Genomic DNA, 18,344 nt, shown 5'->3' on the forward strand with positions numbered 1-18,344 from the left:
CTAAGGAAGACAGCAAGATATTTAATATACACGCTCACAGACTGACATTGATGTGCACAAGTTTTAACCAGGTATGGAAAAAATAAGAAAGCTTTTAAAAAAAAAAAAATAGAAACGTTATAGTTTTTGTTAATCGATTAACAACATGAAAAGAGTGAATGAACAAAAATATAAAATCAAGTCAATAGTTAGTGTGACCTCCCTTTGCCTTCAAAATCCCATTTTGACAAGATAATCACAAAGCGAACTTCTGCTGACCAGCTAAAATCTCTGGGGATTCCTGGAAGTAAAGTGTTACATTTTCCTGCAGCACCCCAACAGGTGGAATAAAGTATTACAGTGCATATTCTAAGTAACGATGAACGGGTTGTGTGACGTCTGACAGGACAGTGTCTCTGGAGAAGAACCACTTTTGTATTCATTCTTCACTCTGGCCAAGAGATGAGACTCCAGAACAAAACTCAAAATTCTGAAATAAGGTATATAAATAACGAGGTCTGTAAACTGGATAGCCCCTTTGTGCTTTGAAGCATTGCAGAAGTGGAACAAACAAGTAGAATTGCTCCTAGATCTTAAAGAAAAAAATACTAATAAAATTGGCCAAGTCCACAGATATTGGCAGATGATCTAATGTGTATGGCTGGGAAGAGAAGGATCAGGACAGTAGAATTGCAACAACAGAACCTTCAGTTACGAGATAAGACACTGCCAGGAAGTCTGGCAGCAGATTTAACAGACAGCAGAAGAAAGCTTGAGGTGAGCTGTGTGCTCCTTACATAGTTTCATAGGTTGAAAAAAAGACCTAGATCCATCAAGTTCAACCTTCCTGCCCCGAGCAAGAAACTATTGTTTTGCATACAGCTATCAAATATGTATAGGGGACTTTAAAAAGGCTATTGTTGAAGCAAAAGTACCAGACAGAGTAAAAATGAGAACGCCATCAGTGCTGTGTCGTGTGTTCACTATGGGCGTCACTGTATTCAGTAACGGTGTCACTGCTCTTCCACAAAAAAAAAAAAAAAAAAAATGGAATATAAAAGGCATTTTGGGAGTCAGTTATTATAATTTCCTTATGGGGATTGAAGGGTTATTTCTGACATTTAAAAGGCATCACCTATTCTCCCAGATCCTGAGAATCTGGCTCTGAACTGTACACGCATACCATGAGCGCCACATCATTCTCTATAGGATAAGAGATGACGTTAAGGCTGTGTACACACATTGTAGATTTTAGGTTTTCTTTCCTTGCAGATTTTCTAGCTAAACTTGAAGCAATCCAGATGCCAGCAAAAAGAATGAGAAACCTGAAGAGTCATGGACATGTTGAGCATTTCTTTTTTGCAGATTTGTCGCAGAAAAAAAAAAATCTGCAGCAATGTCAAATCTCTGTGCATTTTTGCAGGGCAAAAAAAAAACCAGCTGCAAAAGACATGAAGAAATTTTACCCAACGTGTGCACACACCCTTTGTGTTGAGAATCATTTTAAAACTTAAATGTAATCAAATTATTACTTTCTTTACATGACACTCTCTTGCAATTTTGTCTACCTATTTTGTGTCTGGTATAAATGCAAAAAAAAAAAAAAAAAAAACAGTGACCGATGGATAAAGTTGTTACACGACAGAGGGATAACAAAAAAAAGGAAAGTAAACAACGACTTACAAAAGCGCCCTTCATCTCATTAAATACGATGCCCTTGAAGATCAGAGGAGAAGCGGAGTCAGTGGGATTTTTGTGCTCTAACCGCCATCCTTCTTGCCTGTATAAAATGACAAAATAAAATGTTTTAAGGCTCATTCACACGTCAGTATTTGGTCAGTATTTTGCATCAGTGTTTGTATGCCAAAGCCAGGAATGGAACTTACCGAGAAAAAAAATATAATTGAAAGACTGATGTCTGTTCTTTGTTTTGGAGACACTCTTGGTTTTGGCATACAAATACTGATGAAATACTGATCAAAAATACTGATGTGTGAAAGAGGCCTTAACTATTCTAACTTAAATGGGCCGTTCCCTTTCAATTAAATTTCTCCCTGCGCTCCACCATTCCACCAGCAAGACTCCGTTGCTGTTCCCTATGTCAGGCACTGGCTGTGGGGCCAATAAATTAGGCTTTTAGGCAATGCAGGAATGCCCCACTAGAGCTGTTAAACTCACCCATTGGTTGCCGTGTTGTTAGGGTACGTGCACAGGTTGCGGATTTGGCCCTGCGGATCTGCAGTAGTTTTCCATGAGGTGTACAGTACCATGTAAACCTATGGAAAACAAAAACCGCTGTGCACATGCTGCAGAAAATTCCGTGCAGAAACGCACCGATTTATTTTCCGCAGCACTTCAATTCTTTGTGTGGATTTACACCTATTCCATTATAGGAATCCGCTGGTGTAAAAACGCAGGTGAAATCTGCAGGTAAAACGCAGGTAATTTTACCTGCGGATTCTGCAAATGCTGTGCGGAAAAATTTGCAACGTGTGCACATACACATAGGCTGTGTGCCCACGTTGCGTTTAAGTGTTTCCGCAGCGCTTTTAGACAAGCGTTTCTGCTGTGGAAACGCTTAAGAAAAGCATCCAGTGTAATCATAATGGAATCCGCACATGTTGTGCTAATGGTGCGTTTTTTTCCGCTGCGGAAACGCTTAGCAGAAAAAAACGCAGCATGTTCATTAATTTTGCATACATTCAATTGCATTGCAAAAACGCATAGGAAAACGCATGCAAAAACGCTTACAAAAGCGCTTCATAAAACACATGCTTTTCCCGGGAAGAGGGTGTGCTTTTCCGCGCAGGAAAATTCTGCATGAAAAAACGCTACGTGGGCACATAGCCTTAAAGTATCGTCAGTGCCGCAGAAAATAAAAGGGACTGTAAATAGGAGCGGAGGATTGCTGGTAGATTTGGAGGAGAGAAGAGAACCTTTTTTTTAAAATTTTATTATAGAATTTAAGGAGAACAAACTCTTTAACTATTAAATATTACATATATCCTTTTATATATGGGTGTTACCAGAAATCCAGCTCTCTCAGGCAAGGAAAAAACACGGCATCTAAATACACAGACAGCAGATTCTGGAAGTCCTTGGCATTTTGTGTTGAAAAGGGGTACATTGTGTAATCATATGCTGCAAAGATAAAAATGAGATTACAATGGCAGTCAGGGTATAATGTGCTGCTTTTGTAACACTGCATTTCATCATTTACTGTCTTCACCCGTCAGCCCGTTACTGGGGGCTTGTAGCACCATTTCTACAGATACAGCCTCATTCATGATCAGCGTCACACAGACCTGTGCCTCAGTCTCCTATGGGTCCCTCAGTGTTACCTCTTTGTGCATCGGTTTTACATGGAGACACAAAAGGGTTTTTCTGGTCATGGATTTATACAGAATCAGAGTAAAAAAAAAAAAAAAAGTTACGATACACCATATAATGATGATATACAATGCAATACGGAGGCACATCAAGTGCCCATGACTAATGTCTACAGGGCCATTCACATTTCCATGATTTTTCAGAATACGACCAGAATAATTGGTCCGTGTGAGACTAAAGAAAATAAAAATATTGCACACATGAATGAGCCCTAAAGCTGTGTTCACAATTTCGCATGAGTGCTACCATCCAAAAGAAACGGGTCCATTTTTATTCTCAGGTGCCATTCTAATTACTCGTTTTTTTTTTATTCTATTTTTTTCTACTGAAGAGCTGTGCTTGCTTCAAGCCCATAAAAGGACCCCTGACCGGTCACGTTTTTATTCAACAAATGCGTGATACACAAATGCAAAACGGCAACTAATCAGAAGCCTTCTGAATGGCATCCGTATCACACCGACCCCATAGACATTAATTGCTGATTCTCAAAATCTTATGAGAATAGGACTCAAGGATCTCGCTCTCAGATCCATGATTTTAATGAATGTATGAATTCTACATCATGCGTATGAGTGCTATCCTGGGGGGACACACGCAACACAGACTGCCCTCAGACGTGTCACACGGATGTGTGAATGCAGCCTAAGGCCGGGGGATCACACATGTGAGGAATACGGCCAAGGCTTGCATCAATACCCGGCACTGACACCGACACTCAGGAGCAGAGCGTGCGGCTCCATGTATTGCTATGCGGCTGCACGAGTGCCGGGTATTCATGCAAGCTCGGCCGTATTCCTCGCATGTTTGATCCCGGCCTAAGAGTAAAGCTTGCATGAAAGTGAAAACTATTTCTTTAACATTCCCTTACATGAATAAATGTGAGATATCTATAATGTGAGAAGACGTTTTCCGCTTCTATTTAAAGCTTAAACCCCAAATGAAAAATTATCAGTGAAAACTTGTAGAAGTTTCTTATTCACAGGGTCTGATTCATCATAACTTTTTATTTAATAAAAAGGAGATTTTTGTGTACTCACCGTAAAATCTCTTTCTCTTAGCCTTTAATTGGGGGACACAGAACCGTGGGTGTTATGCTGCTGTCCACTAGGAGGCGACACTATGCATAATCTGAAAAAGATTAACTTTGGCTCCTCCTCTGCAGTATACACCCCTGGACGGCGTCAGCCTTCTCCAGTTTTGTGCAAAAGCATTAGGAGGAATATACCAGAAACATAACCATGCCTGTAAAAAAAAAAAAAAGGCTACTATAAACAGGCTCAAACAACAATATGAGAACCCAACCGTAACAACGGCCCGCAAGGGCTACAGGGTGGGAGCTGTGTCCCCCAATTAAAGGCTAAGAGAAAGAGATTTTACGGTGAGTACACAAAAATCTCCTTTACTCTGTCGCCTTATTGGGGGACACAGAACCGTGGGACGTCCTAAAGCAGTCCCTGGGTGGGAAGCAGTGGACGAATATTGTGCTGACAGTCCCCTAGACTTGGAGTACTGCCGCCTGCATGACCCGTCTACCCAGGCTCGCATCCGCTGAGGACTGGGTATGCACTCTGTAGTGTTTTGTAAATGTGTGCAGGTTAGTCCAAGTGGCTGCCTTACACACTTGATGTGCTGAGGCTTGATGCCGAATGGCCCAAGAGGCCCCTAACGCCCGCGTAGAGTGTGCCGTGATACCGTCCGGAAGAGGAGAATTGTTGAGGTGGTAAGCCTCTTGAATGGTGGACTTGATCCACCTAGCAAGGGTGGCTTTGGAAGCCGGTAGGCCCTTGCGAACGCCTTCTGGAAGAAGGAAAAGTGAATCAGACTTCCGGAAAGGAGCAGTCCTAGACACGTAAACGCGCAATGCCCTGACAAGGTCAAGCGTATGCAGAGCCTTCTCTACCCTATGAACGGGAGCCGGGCAAAGAGACGGTAGTGATATTTCCTCATGGAGGTGGAAGCTGGACCCGACCTTCGGAAGGAAGGATGGTACTGTACGGAGAACCACCTTGTCCTGATGAAAAACCAGGAAGGGTTGTCTGCAGGAAAGAGCTGAAAGTACAGACACCCTGCGTAGCGAGGTGATTGCCACCAGGAAAAACCACTTTCTGCGATAGAAAGCGGAGTGAGACCACCCTAAGGGGTTCAAAAGGAGGTGACTGTAGTGCTGTCAAGACCAGGTTGAGGTCCCACGTCTCCAACGGACGTTTGTAGGGGGGAACCAATCAGGAAACCCCTTGGAGAAAAGTCTACACTTGCGGCTTGTTAGCAATACGCCTCTGAAAGAGCACTGAAAGCGCTGAGACCTGGCTCTTCAGCGAGCCCAGGGATAGCCCGGCGTCCAGGCCTGACTGAAGGAACCCGAGGGCCTTTAGAAGAAAATAGGGAAGTGGAATCTGCCCACGAGAGTCGCACCATGTGAAGAAAAACCTTCCAGGTACGATATTAAATCCTGGCTGAAGTTGGCTTTCGAGCCCTGATCATGGTTTTAACAACGTCCGGTGAAAAGCCTGCTTGGGTCAAAACCCAGGTCTCAATGGCCACTCCGTCAAATTGAGAGCCCCTGAGTTCTGGTGGAAGAACGGGCCTTGTGACAGGAGGTCGGGACGTGTGGGGAGACGCCAGGGAGCGTCTGCTGTGAGTTGCACGACGTCGGCGTACCATGTACGCCTGGGCCAGTCTGGAGCGATCAGAATGGTGGGAACACCCTCTTGTTTGATCTTCCTCAGGACTCTGGAGATCAGGGGGAGGGGTGGAAAAATGTACAGAAGCTGGAACTAGGTCCAGTCCTGAACCAGGGCATCTGCTCCGAGCGATCGCGAATCGCGCGTCCTGGCCATGAAATTGGGAACCTTGGCATTGAGATGGGATGCCATCAGATCCACGTCCTGGGTCCCCCAACGATGACAGATCTGACCGAACACTTCGGGATGGAGAGACCATTCCCCCGAGTCCATTCCTTGTCGGCTGAGATAGTCGGCTTCCCAGTTGTCCACACCCGGAATGTGGACCGCGGAGAGTACCGACCTTGCATCCTCCGCCCACTGTAGGATACGCGTTACTTCGGTCATCGCCTGGATGCTGCGGGTGCCGCCTTGATGGTTCACGTATGCCACTGCCGTGGCATTGTCCGACTGTACTCTGATATGAAAGTCTGCCAGCAAGTGATGGAAGGCTTGCAACGCCAGGAAGATGGCCCGAATTTCCAGGATGTTGATGGGCATGGTCGATTCCCTTGGTGACCACCTGCCTTGCGCTCTGTGATGTAGGTGCACCGCGCCCCAACCCATAAGGCTTGCGTCGGTGGTCAAAACCTTCCATTGACCGGAAAGGATTTTCCCCTTGCAAGCGAGGTTGGCTTGAGCCACCAGTGCAGGGACCTCCTGGTGTTTGCTGATAACCGGAACTCCCTGTCGAGGGAGAACGGATTCCTGCCCCAGGACTAGAGGATGGCCAGTTGAAGGGGTCTGAGGTGAAACTGGGCAAATGGTACCGCCTCCATTGCTGCTGCCATCCTGCCAAGTACTCTCATGGTATACCGGAGAGATCTGGGGGACTTGCGGAGGAGTGTGTGAACTCCCAGACGGAGAGCCAGTGCCTTGTCCCTGGGGAGGATCACCAGACCCTTGGAGGTGTCGAATAGTATCCCCAGGAAGGTCAGAGACTGACTCGGGGTAGTCGAGGACTTCTGTAAATTGACTAACCATCCCAGGCGCGTCAGAGTGTCGATCGTGATCGAGACGTTGACCTCGCAGTCCTTGAGGGTGGAGGCCTTGATGAGAAGGTCGTCCAGGTATGGAACGACTACTATGCCTCTGGAGTGCAGAACATCCATGGTAGCTGCCATGACCTTTGTAAATGTTCTGGGGGCCGTGGCCAGACCGAACGGGAGGGCCACAAACTGATAATGGTCTTGGTTGATTGCGAATCTGAGAAACCTCTGATGGGCGGGAGCAATTGGTATATGCAGGTATGCGTCCTGTATGTCTATGGAGGCAAGATATTCTCCTTTTTCCATAGACGCAACGATTGACCGGAGGGATTCCATGCGGAAGTGACGAACTCGAACGTACTTGTTGAGTTGCTTGAGGTCTACTATGGGTCGGACGCTGCCTCCTTTCTTGGGCACCACGAACAGGTTGGAGTAGAACCCTCGGAAGCGCTCTTCTGCTGGGACTGGCACTATGACTCCTGCTCGCAGGAGGGAAGAAACCGCTTGACGGAAGGCCTGAGCTTTGAGCGGGGATTTTGGAGGGACAGATGGAAAAAACCTGTGCGGTGGGCTGGTAGTAAACTCGATTTTGTATCCTGAAGACACTATTTCCTTGACCCACTTGTCTTCTGTAATAGGCAGCCAGACCTGCTGAAAGAGTAGCAGTCGTCTGCCAACAAGTGGGGTGTCTTCGAGAGGGCACGAGTCAGGATGAGGGAAAAGCCTGAGGTTTTCCTCCTTTAGGTTTTGCCTGGCTTGCCTTTGATTGCCAGTTCCTGTCCGGCCTCTGTGCCGCCGTGTGTTGTCCCTGCGGGGGGAACGATTACGGTTTTGTGCTGGGCGTGAGACGGACCAGCCCGAAGAATTCCGAAAGGATCGGAAACGAGATTGATTACGCATTTTAAACGTGCGTTTTGGTCTTAGTTGAGGGAGGGAAGTACTTTTGCCCCCGGTAGCATTGGATATCATTGTATCCAGCTTTTCACCGAAAAGACGGCCACTGAAGTACGGGAGATTTGTTAGGGACTTTTTTGAGGCCGCATGCGCTTTCCATTCTCTTAGCTAGAGAATACGCCGGATTGTAATGGCGTTTGATGCTATTCCCGCTATTCCTCTTGCAGAGTCCAACGCTGCAAGGACCATGTAATCTGCCACCACTGCAATTTGCACCGCCTGGTCCGCCATCTGAGGATTTGAAGCTTGAAGGCCCTTTTGCAATAGAGCAGCCCAAGCCATGATGGCCTTGGCTGCCCAGACTAAAGCAAATGCGGGAGCCAAAGAGGCACCTGCCGCTTCAAAGATTGAACGAGCCATGCGTTCGACTTGTCTGTCTGCCGTGTCCTTGAGGGTTGATCTGTCCGGCAGCGAGAGAAGCGTTTGTGCTGCCAGCCCAGAGACTGGAGGGTCCACTTCAGGCGGATCTGTCCAATCCTTGGTGTCTTTCTGTGGAAAGGGGTATTTTGCTTCCAAATACTTGCGATTGGCGAATTTTTTCTCAGACTGCGAAAAATGCTTAGAAAGGATTTTTTGGAATTCCGGGTGATTAGGGAAGACCTTCGATGGTTTCTGAACACTTTCAAAGGAAATGTTGTGTTCTGGTGCTTCCGGGGTTGGATCTGAAATGTCCAGCACCCGAATGATGGAAGAGACGATATCCTCAACTATCGCAGTATTGCTAGGGGGACTAGGGAGCAAAGCGTTCTCTGTTTCGTTATCTGAATTGGAGTCACATATGCCCTCTGAGTCCTGCGCATCGCTAAGGAGCTCCCTAGCGGGCGAACTAGAGTGGAGGTTTCCCGTAGTCTGAGATCATTGTGGAGATCCGCATTGTCCTTCTCTATCAGGGGACGGCCTCGGTGACCTGAGGCCACTGTGTCTTTCCCTGGAGGGGGAAGACCTATTGCTATGTGAGGACACAGCTGAACGCGACTTGTGGGTCCGCTTACGCCTCGAACTGTCGGAAGCACCCTGATCATGAGACCGGACGTCCCTTTGCTGTGTAACGTTCATAGCCTAGACATGACCCTGCAGAGCCTGCAGTAATGTGGAGGTCAGGTTATCTATAGACTGTGTCATAGACTGCGACATCTGAGTTGCCCATTCCAGCGCAGTAGCGGTCGCAGAAGCGTTGGTAGGGACTTTTTGGGGTTCTGCTCCGTTTTTTTTTTTTTTTTGGGTACAGTCCCGGCAGTGCGGATACGTGCTGCCGCTGGGGAGAGTGGCCTTGCAGGCTGTGCAGACTGCATAAAAGCAGTCTTGCCTGGTTCTTTTCTTTGAGCCCGACATAGTACCTAGGCTGATTAATAGAGACCCTACAGGGGTATCTACGCAGAGGAAAAAGGAGTAGGAGAGCGCTATAGGTTATAGGAATTCACAGCTGAGTACCAAGGACCCAGCTGTGATCTTACCCCACCGGTGCTCCCCTTAGGTCCAGCGCTGATAAGCCCCATGTCCTGTGCCCCCCGGAGACTCTGTGCTGCCTTCCTCCAGGTGCAGCAAGATGGCCACCGGATTCTGAGGTGGAGAGGGAAGGGGGCGGAGAGCTGGAAAAGGGCGCGCTGGGCCATGTAAAAGCGCGCCCTTCCTGCCTCGATCCGCCCCTTCTATGACACTGCAGTGTCATTTTCGTCATCCGGGGGGGGGCGTGCCAGGGGCGGGCCGGGGGGCGGGGAAAAGGCGGCGGCTTCGGCTAGGCCGAAGCCGCGGTCTAAATTATAGGCCTGATGCCCAGGAGGGCTCCAGAGCGGCGCGGTAGTCCGGGAGGGGGGTCGGATTTGCACCGGACCCCCCCAGAATGGGCGACTGGCTAGCGGTGGGGGCAGCAGTGCTAGCGGTTTCTGTGTGGGGGGTCCCTGGAGCGCCATGGAGCCACTGCTGCTGCAGAGGCAGGGGTGCAGAAAGCCCTGTCTCTGCTGTGCCACGTCTGCCTGCACCCTCCCCCGGCCCCAGCAGGATCCCACAGCTGGGCTGAGGTCCCTGGTGCAGAATGCTGTCTGTACTCCGACCCTACCTGCGGCGTCTCAACCTAATGCCCCCTGCGGGGGATTAGGGAGGGTGCGTCTGTCACCGTCAGGGGGTCTTCATCCTTGCCTCAACCTCAACCCAGACCCTGAAGGGGGTTGGGGAAGGAGGGGGGGGGGGGGGTCTCAACTTCGGACCAGTACCCGAGGGACTGGGGAAGGAGCGACATGGGGGACCGCCATCTCTACTTCAACTGGGCACCCCTAAAAAGGGGGCCAAGGAAGGAGCCATGCCGGGAGTCTCGCTGGAGACCCACTTTTCTTCATCTGTTCCGACGAAAGGAAAAAAAGAAAAAAAGGTGTGCCTCCTTGCGACACTAAGCAAAAACTGGAGAAGGCTGACGCCGTCCAGGGGTGTATACTGCAGAGGAGGAGCCAAAGTTAATCTTTTTCAGATTATGCATAGTGTCGCCTCCTAGTGGACAGCAGCATAACACCCACGGTTCTGTGTCCCCCAATAAGGCGACAGAGTAAATAGCTATAATAGTGACATTTGTGCATTTTTTGTTTACTATGCACCTTTTTTAAATTATCTTTCCAATGCTTTGTATTTTTTTCTCTTCACCACTATGGATAAGCATTTCAATAACCTAGATGTTTAAAGGGAGTCAGCAGGTTTTTCACTATTTAATCTGAAGGCAGTATGATGTGGAGACCCCGATTCCAGCAACCTGTCACTGGGCTGCTTGTTGTAGCTTTGATACCAGTTTTCTCTGCTGCAGATCTAGCAATTCCCTGAATGCGGAGCTCTGCATAACCCCGCCCACACCACTGATTGGCAGTTTTCTGTGTACACTATGAATAGGCAGAAAGCTGCCAATAATTTGTTTGGGCGGGGATATACAGAGCAGAATGTCTATATGGCACAATACAACTAATCCTGTAGTGATAACCTCCTGCTAATAAAATACTTATTATATGGAAACAACAAAACATAGTTCAGTAAGTGATGCATCGTTGGAATCCGTCTCAACCCGTATATCACGCTACTCTCAGATTACATAGCAACCTCCTGACGGGTTCCCTTTAAGGCCATATCATCATTTGTGGCTTTTAAAATATCAGTAAATTTTAGCACAATTGTACTGCAGTATCTTACAGTACAAAATCTATTTTTTTCCATAGTTGGAAGACCAAGGTATGACAGTTTAAAGCTTATTGAATAAACTGTGACACTTTTTACTTTAAAAGGGCACAAATAAGCAAAAGAACCAAAACAAATATGAATTACAAGAAGAGATTTCACATATCGTGCTACAATAGTGATACATGAATACATGCAAGTATGTCTGCAATGGAGCTAGGCAGTGCAAAATGTAAAGGAGAAGCAGAATCAGGGATTTTTTTTTTACAAGATAGTTGACTCCTTTTTTTAAACCAGTGACAAGTCCTCTTTAAAACACATTTCCCATATTAAACAAGGCACGGGCAGGGGCTTCATCATTCAGTCATACGCAACACTGAACGAATGAGAAGGTGAAATGATCTTACCTGTGAACGCATTCATAAATGTTGACAAGGATCGATTTAACATCTTGAAGAAAGGGTCTCTACAGGGAAACTTCTGGGAGCCGCACAAAACTGTATGTTCCAGGATATGTGGGACGCCGGTGCTGTCCATAGGAGTCGTCCGGAACTGTACACTAAGAAAGAGAGAGACACTGATGTAGGTGGATGGAAAACGTCCTAAAATAATTGCTCTATGTCTCCCAAATGCCCAAACCATCGTTTGTACGAATGCTCCTTCACACTCATTGTGCAACATCTCCCGGAATCAAATAATGGAGAATTCATTTGTGTTTGACCTAAAAATGATCACTTCTCATCACAGCATCGTCTCGTGCAAACACGCATCATCATTCATAACCAAAACATGTATGATGGGGAGGAAAAAAAAAAAAAGGACTCAATTTATTGTAAAACATAAACGCCAGGAAACTAGTGCCGAACCACTCACTAGGCGGTGCTCGGTAAGAGCAACTTATCCATCCATGTAAGAGGATCATAAGAAACAGCCGTGATGAACACTAGTGCGCAAAAGGTTAACACAACAAAGCTGTTATCTCGGTCCGGCTAAAGGCCTTGTGTGAATACTGTCCTATCAGTCAGTGACAGCCCCTCCTGACACAAGTGGTAGCATTACACAACAGAGGTTCTACAATGGAGGCATGAGGCAAGATAAGGGCTCATCCAGAGACCCTATAACTTGGATGAAAGCTATCCTTCATTTTGACTAGATAGCACTCGGCCCCAGGTTATTCTAAGGGTCTGTGCACGCATCCAATTTTTTCCTCGGACTGGGTCGGTCAAAGGAAAAAAAAAAAAAAAAAATCTCAGCATTCACGACTTGCCTCTGAAAATTAGACGACACTCGCCCATTCATGTCTATGGGGCTGTGGAAAGAAGGGAAAGAGATAAATTGGACCGTCATCAGGGCACGGTGCCATTTTCATGGAACAACATTATAGAAGCTTTTTTTCTCTCCTCCACAAAAAAAAAAAAATCAAAATCAGAGTCTGATCAAAGTGTAATTAGAATAATTGGACCGATTTTCTCAAAGACGGAGAAGACTGTCATCAGCACCTGCTCTAACAGCAAAACTAATTTACTAAAAGTTTATTCTTTTTGTACGAGCAGATTAACCCCTTCACCCCCAAGGGTGGTTTGCACGTTCATGACTGGGCCAATTTTTACAATTCTGACCACTGTACCTTTATGAGGTCATAACTCTCGAACGCTTCCATGGATCCCGGTGATTCTGACATTGTTTTCTCGTGACATATTGTACTTCATGTTAGTGGTAAAATTTCATTCAAATAACTTGCGTTTATTTGTGAGAAAAACGGAAATTTGGCGAAAATTTTGAAAATTTCGCAATTTTCCAACTTTGAATTTTTATGCCCTTAAATCACAGAGATACGGCACACAAAAAACTTGATAACTAACATTTCCCACATGTTTACTTTACATCAGCACAATTTTGGAACCAAAATTTTTTTTTGTTAGGAAGTTATAAGGGTTAAAAGTTGACCAGCGATTTCTCATTTTTACAACACCATTTTATTTTTAGGACCACATCACATTTGAAGCCACTTTGAGGGGTGTATATGATAGAAAATACACAAAAGTGACACCATTCTAAAAACTGCACCCCTTAAGGTGCTCAAAACCACATTCAAGAAGTTTATTAACCCTTTGGGTGCGTCACAGGAATTTTTTTGAATATTTAAAAAAAAAAGAACATCTAACTTTTTTTCATAAAAAAAATACTTCAGGTTCAATTTTTTTTATTTTACCAAGGGTAACAGGAGAAATTGAACTGCAAAAGTTATTGTGCAATTTGTCCTGAGTACGCAGATACCTGATATGTGGGGGGGAACGACTGTTTCGGCTCATGGCAGAGCTCAGAATGGAAGGAGCGCCGTTTGACTTTTTCAATGCAAAATTGGCTGGAATTCAGATTGGACGCCATGTCACGTTTGGAGAGTCCCTGATGTACCTAAACAGTGGAAACCCCCCACAAGTGACCCCATTTTGGAAACTAGACCCCCCAAGGAACTTATCTAGATATGTGGTGAGAACTTTGAACCCACAAGGGCTTTACAGAAGTTTATAACGTACAGCGGTACAATTAAAAAATCATATTTTTTCCACAAAAATGATCTTTTCACCCCAATTTTTATTTTCCCAAGGGTAACAGGACCCTAAAAGTTATTGTGCAATTTGTCCTGAGTACGCTGATACCCCACATGTGGGGGTAAACCACTATTTGGGCGCATGGCAGAGCTCGGAAGGGAAGCAGCGCCATTTGACGTTTTTGGCTGGAATTGAGATCGGACACCATGTCGCGTTTGGAAAACCCCTGATGTACCAAAACAGTGGAAACCCCCCACAAATGACACCATTTTGGAAACTAGACACCCTAAGGAACTTATCTAGATGTGTGGTGAGAACTTTGAACCCCCATGGGCTTCACAGAAGTTTATAACATAAAGCCATACAATTAAAAAATCATATTTTTTCCACAAAAATGATCTTTTCACCCTCAATTCTTATTTTTCCAAGGGTAACAGGACCCTAAAAGTTATTGTGCAATTTGTCCTGAGTACGCTGATACCCCACATGTGGGGGTAAACCACTATTTGGGGGCATGGCAGAGCTCGGAAGGGAAGCAGCGCCATTTGACGTTTTTGGCTGGAATTGAGATCGGACACCATGTCGCGTTTGGAAAACTCCTGATGTACCAAAACAGTGGAACCCCCCACAAATGACACCATTTTGGAAACTAGACCCCCTAAGGAACTTATCTAGATGTGTGGTGAGCACTTTGACCTCCCCAGTGCTTCACAGAAGTTTACAACGCCCGGGCGTGAAAATAAAAAATTCGTATTTTTTCCATAAACATGATCTTTTAGTCACCATTTTTTTATTTTCCCAAGGGTACCAGGAGAAATTGGATCCCAAAAGTTGTTGTCCAATTTGTCCTGAGTATGCTGATACCCCATATGTGGGAGAAAACTACTGTATGGGCACACGTCGGGGCTCGGAAGGGAAGTAGTGACGTTTTGGAATGCAGACTTTGATGGAATGGTCTGCGGGTGTCATATTGCCTTTGGAGAGCCCCTAATGTACCTAAACAGTGGAAACCCCCCACAAATGACACCATTTTGTAAACTAGACCCCCCAAGGAACTTATCTAGATGTGTGGTGAGCACTTTGACCCCCCCAGTGCTTCACAGAAGTTTACAACGCCCGGGCGTGAAAATAAAAAATTCGTATTTTTTCCACAAACATGATCTTTTAGTCACCATTTTTTTTATTTTCCCAAGGGTACCAGGAGAAATTGGACCCCAAAAGTTGTTGTCCAATTTGTCCTGAGTACGCTGACACCCCATATGTGGGAGAAAACTACTGTATGGACACACGTCGGGGCTCGGAAGGGAAGCAGTGACGTTTTGGAATGCAGACTTTGATGGAATGGTCTGCGGGTGTCATGTGCGTTTGGAGAGCCCCTGATGTACCTAAACTATTGATACTCCCCACAAGTGACCCCATTTTGGACACTAGACCCCCCACGGAACTTATCTAGATGTGTGGTGAGCACTTTGAACCCCCAAGTGCTTCACAGAAGTTTATAACACTCGGACGTGAAAATAAAAAAATCATTTTTTTTCCACAAAAATGATATTTTTGCCCCCAATTTTTTATTTTCCTAAGGGTAACAGGAGAAATTGGACCCCAAAAATTGTTTTGCAATTTGTCCTGAGTAGGCCGATACAATACATGAGGGGGTAAAACACTGTTTGGGCGCATAGCAGAGCTTGGAAGGGAAGGAGCACCATTTGACTTTTTCAACTCAGAATTGGCTGGAATTGAGATCAGACGCCATGTTGCATTTGGAGAGCCCCTGATGTGCCCAAACAGTGGAAACCCCCAATTCTAACTCCAACCCGAACCCCAACACGCCCCTAACCCTAGCCCTAACCCTAGCCCTAACCCTAGCCCAACACACCCCTAATGGAAAAATGGAAATAAATACATTTTTTTTATTTTATTATTTTTCCCTAACTAAGGGGGTGATAACGGGGGGTTTGATTTACTATTTATGGCGGTTTTTATGTTTGGCGGCTGTCGCACGCTAAAAGACGCTTTTTATTGTAAAAATAGTTTTTGCATCACCACATATTGAGAGCTATAATTTTTCCGTATTTTGACCCACTGAGTCATGTGAGGTCTTATTTTTTGCGGGACGAGTTGACGTTTTTATTGGTACCATTTTCGGGCACGTGAAATTTTTTGATCGCTTTTTATTCCGATTTTTGGGACGCAGAATGAACAAAAACCAGCGTTTCATGAATTTCTTTTGGGGGGGGGTGCGTTTACACCGTTCCGCGTGCGGTAAAATTGATAAAGCGGTTTTATTCTTCGGGTCAGTACGGTTACAGCGATACCTCATTTAGGTCGTTTTTTTATGTTTTTGTCGGTTTTATGCAATGAAAACTATTTTATATAAAAAATAATTATTTTTGCATCGCTTTATTCTGCGAGTTATAACTTTTTTATTTTTTCGCTGATGATGCTGTGTGGCGGCTTGTTTTTTGCGGGACAAGATGACGTTTTCAGCGGTACCATGGATATTTATATGCGTCTTTTTGATCGCGCGTTATTGCACTTTTTGTTTGGCGGTATGATAATAAATCATTTTTTGCTTCGTTTTTTATTTTTATTTTTTAAGGGGTTCGCTACGGACGCGGCGATACCTAATATGTGTACATTTATTGTTTTTTTTTTTTATTATTTTAAAAAAATGAATTTATTGGGGAATATTTTTTTTTTTTTTTACTAATTTATTTGGCGATTTTTTTAAATTTATTTTTTACACTTTTTTTTTAATTTTTTTTTACTTTATTACATAGTCCCAGGTGGGACATCACTGTCCTGTGACAGATCGCTGATCTGTCACATCACAGATCACTGTGACAGATCAGCAATCTGTCACAGGCAGTGCACAAGGCTTCCTCATGCCTGCGCTTTGCAGGCACTGAGGAAGCCAGCTTCCCCAGGCCCCCGAAGGCCCCCGTCGCCATCTTGGATTCGGGGGCCTGGAGGAAAGGAGCCCCCCGCAGCAGCGCTGCACATTGCGCTGCCGTGGGGAGCTCAGGGAAGCACGGAGGGAGCCCCCTCCCTGCCGATGCTTCCCTTTAACTCCCGGTACACCGCGATCGCGTTTGATCGCGGTGTGCAAGGGGTTAACGTGTCGGGGGCGGTCCGTGACCGCCCCTGACACATTGTGCCGGGTGTCAGCTGTGATAATCAGCTGACACCCGGCCGCGATCAGCGGTGCTCACCACGTGGGCGCCGCTGATCGCGGTAGACGTACTATCCCGTCCCCGGTCATACGGGCCCGGGTACCGTGGACGGGATAGTACGTCTCATGTCAGGAAGGGGTTAATTAGCTGAATGCTTACGTTCCCATAATAGGTATTTGGCGAGTTTTTGATGTTGGAGACAGCACTTAGTAGGGAAAACAGGATTTTTTGGGTTGCTAACTGTAAAATCTGTTTCTCGGAGCCTTCATTGGGGGACACAGACCATGGGTGTATGCTGCTGCCACTAGGAGGCTGACACTATGCACAAAAAAAAGGTTAGCCCCTCCTCCGCCGTATACACCCCACCGACCGGCAGGAAGTTCCTCAGTTAGTGAGAAAGCAGTCGGAGAAGTAACAGAATAGATTGAGAACAGAACAAACAACTCAACTGTAACAAACCGACAAACATAAGAACAGGAGTTGTAGAACATGGGAGGGTGCTGTGTCCCCCAATGAAGGCTCCGAGAAACAGATTTTACGGTAAGCAACCCAAAAAATCCTGTTTTCTCGTTCGCCTTATTGGGGGACACAGAGACCATGGGACGTCCCAAAGCAGTCCCTGGGGTGGGAAACAAACTTCCATCAGGCCAGTGGACTCGCCACCGCAGCCTGCAGAATCCTTCTACCTAGGCTGGCGTCCGCCGAAGCGTAGGTGTGGACCCTGTAGAATTTCACAAAGGTGTGAACCGATGACCACGTTGCAGCCTTGCAAAGCTGCAGCGCGGAAGCTCTGTGGCGCACCGCCCAGGAGGCACCCACCGCCCGGGTAGAGTGCGCTCTGACCCCTGGAGGGGCCACTCGATGCTTGACCCGGTATGCCTCCAAAATTGCCGATCTGATCCAGCGCGCAATAGTGGCCTTTGAGGCTGGGTGACCTTTCCTCGCCCCGTCAGGAATGATGAACAGAGAGTCTGACTTCCGCAAGGAAGTCGTCCGGGCTAGATAGACTCTCAATGCCCTGACTAGGTCCAGCTTGTTCAAGGACCGCTCCCGAGGGTGAGCTGGGCTCGGGCAGAAGGATGGCAGAACAATGTCCTCATTGAGGTGAAACGAAGATACCACCTTCGGAAGAAAAGAGGGCGGAGGCCGCAGAACTACCTTGTCCTGATGAAGGACCAAAAAAGGAGAGCGGCAAGAAAGTGCTGCTAATTCCGACACGCGCCGGATGGAGGTAATGGCCACCAGAAAGGCCACTTTCCAAGAAAGGAGGGAAAGGGAAACCTCCCTGAGAGGTTCAAAAGGAGGACCCTGCAGAACCAAATTAAGATCCCAAGGATCCACGGGCGCTCGGTACGGAGGAACCGTGTGAGCCACACCCTGGAGGAAGGTTTTGACCTGGGGCCGGGAGGCCAGCGTTTTCTGAAATAAAATGGACAG

The 18,344-nt window shown here is 46.4% G+C and overlaps 1 protein-coding gene across 1 annotated transcript in view; it reads right to left on the bottom strand.

Moving 5' to 3' along the window:
* PITRM1 (pitrilysin metallopeptidase 1) overlaps positions 1 to 18,344 on the bottom strand; it is a 100,686-nt gene that overhangs the window by 73,028 nt on the left and 9,314 nt on the right. The window contains exons 4-6 of the mRNA XM_073581644.1: positions 11,590 to 11,741; positions 3,006 to 3,120; positions 1,663 to 1,759 (exon numbers count right to left, since the gene is read on the bottom strand). Of these exons, the coding sequence (XP_073437745.1) occupies positions 1,663 to 1,759; positions 3,006 to 3,120; positions 11,590 to 11,741 (364 nt within the window). The remainder of the gene's footprint in view (positions 1 to 1,662; positions 1,760 to 3,005; positions 3,121 to 11,589; positions 11,742 to 18,344) is intronic.

Source organism: Dendrobates tinctorius, unplaced genomic scaffold (genome assembly GCF_039654945.1).
Source record: "Dendrobates tinctorius isolate UK_male_01 unplaced genomic scaffold, ASM3965494v1 ptg000070l, whole genome shotgun sequence".
In the NCBI taxonomy this organism is placed as follows: Eukaryota; Metazoa; Chordata; class Amphibia; order Anura; family Dendrobatidae; genus Dendrobates; species Dendrobates tinctorius.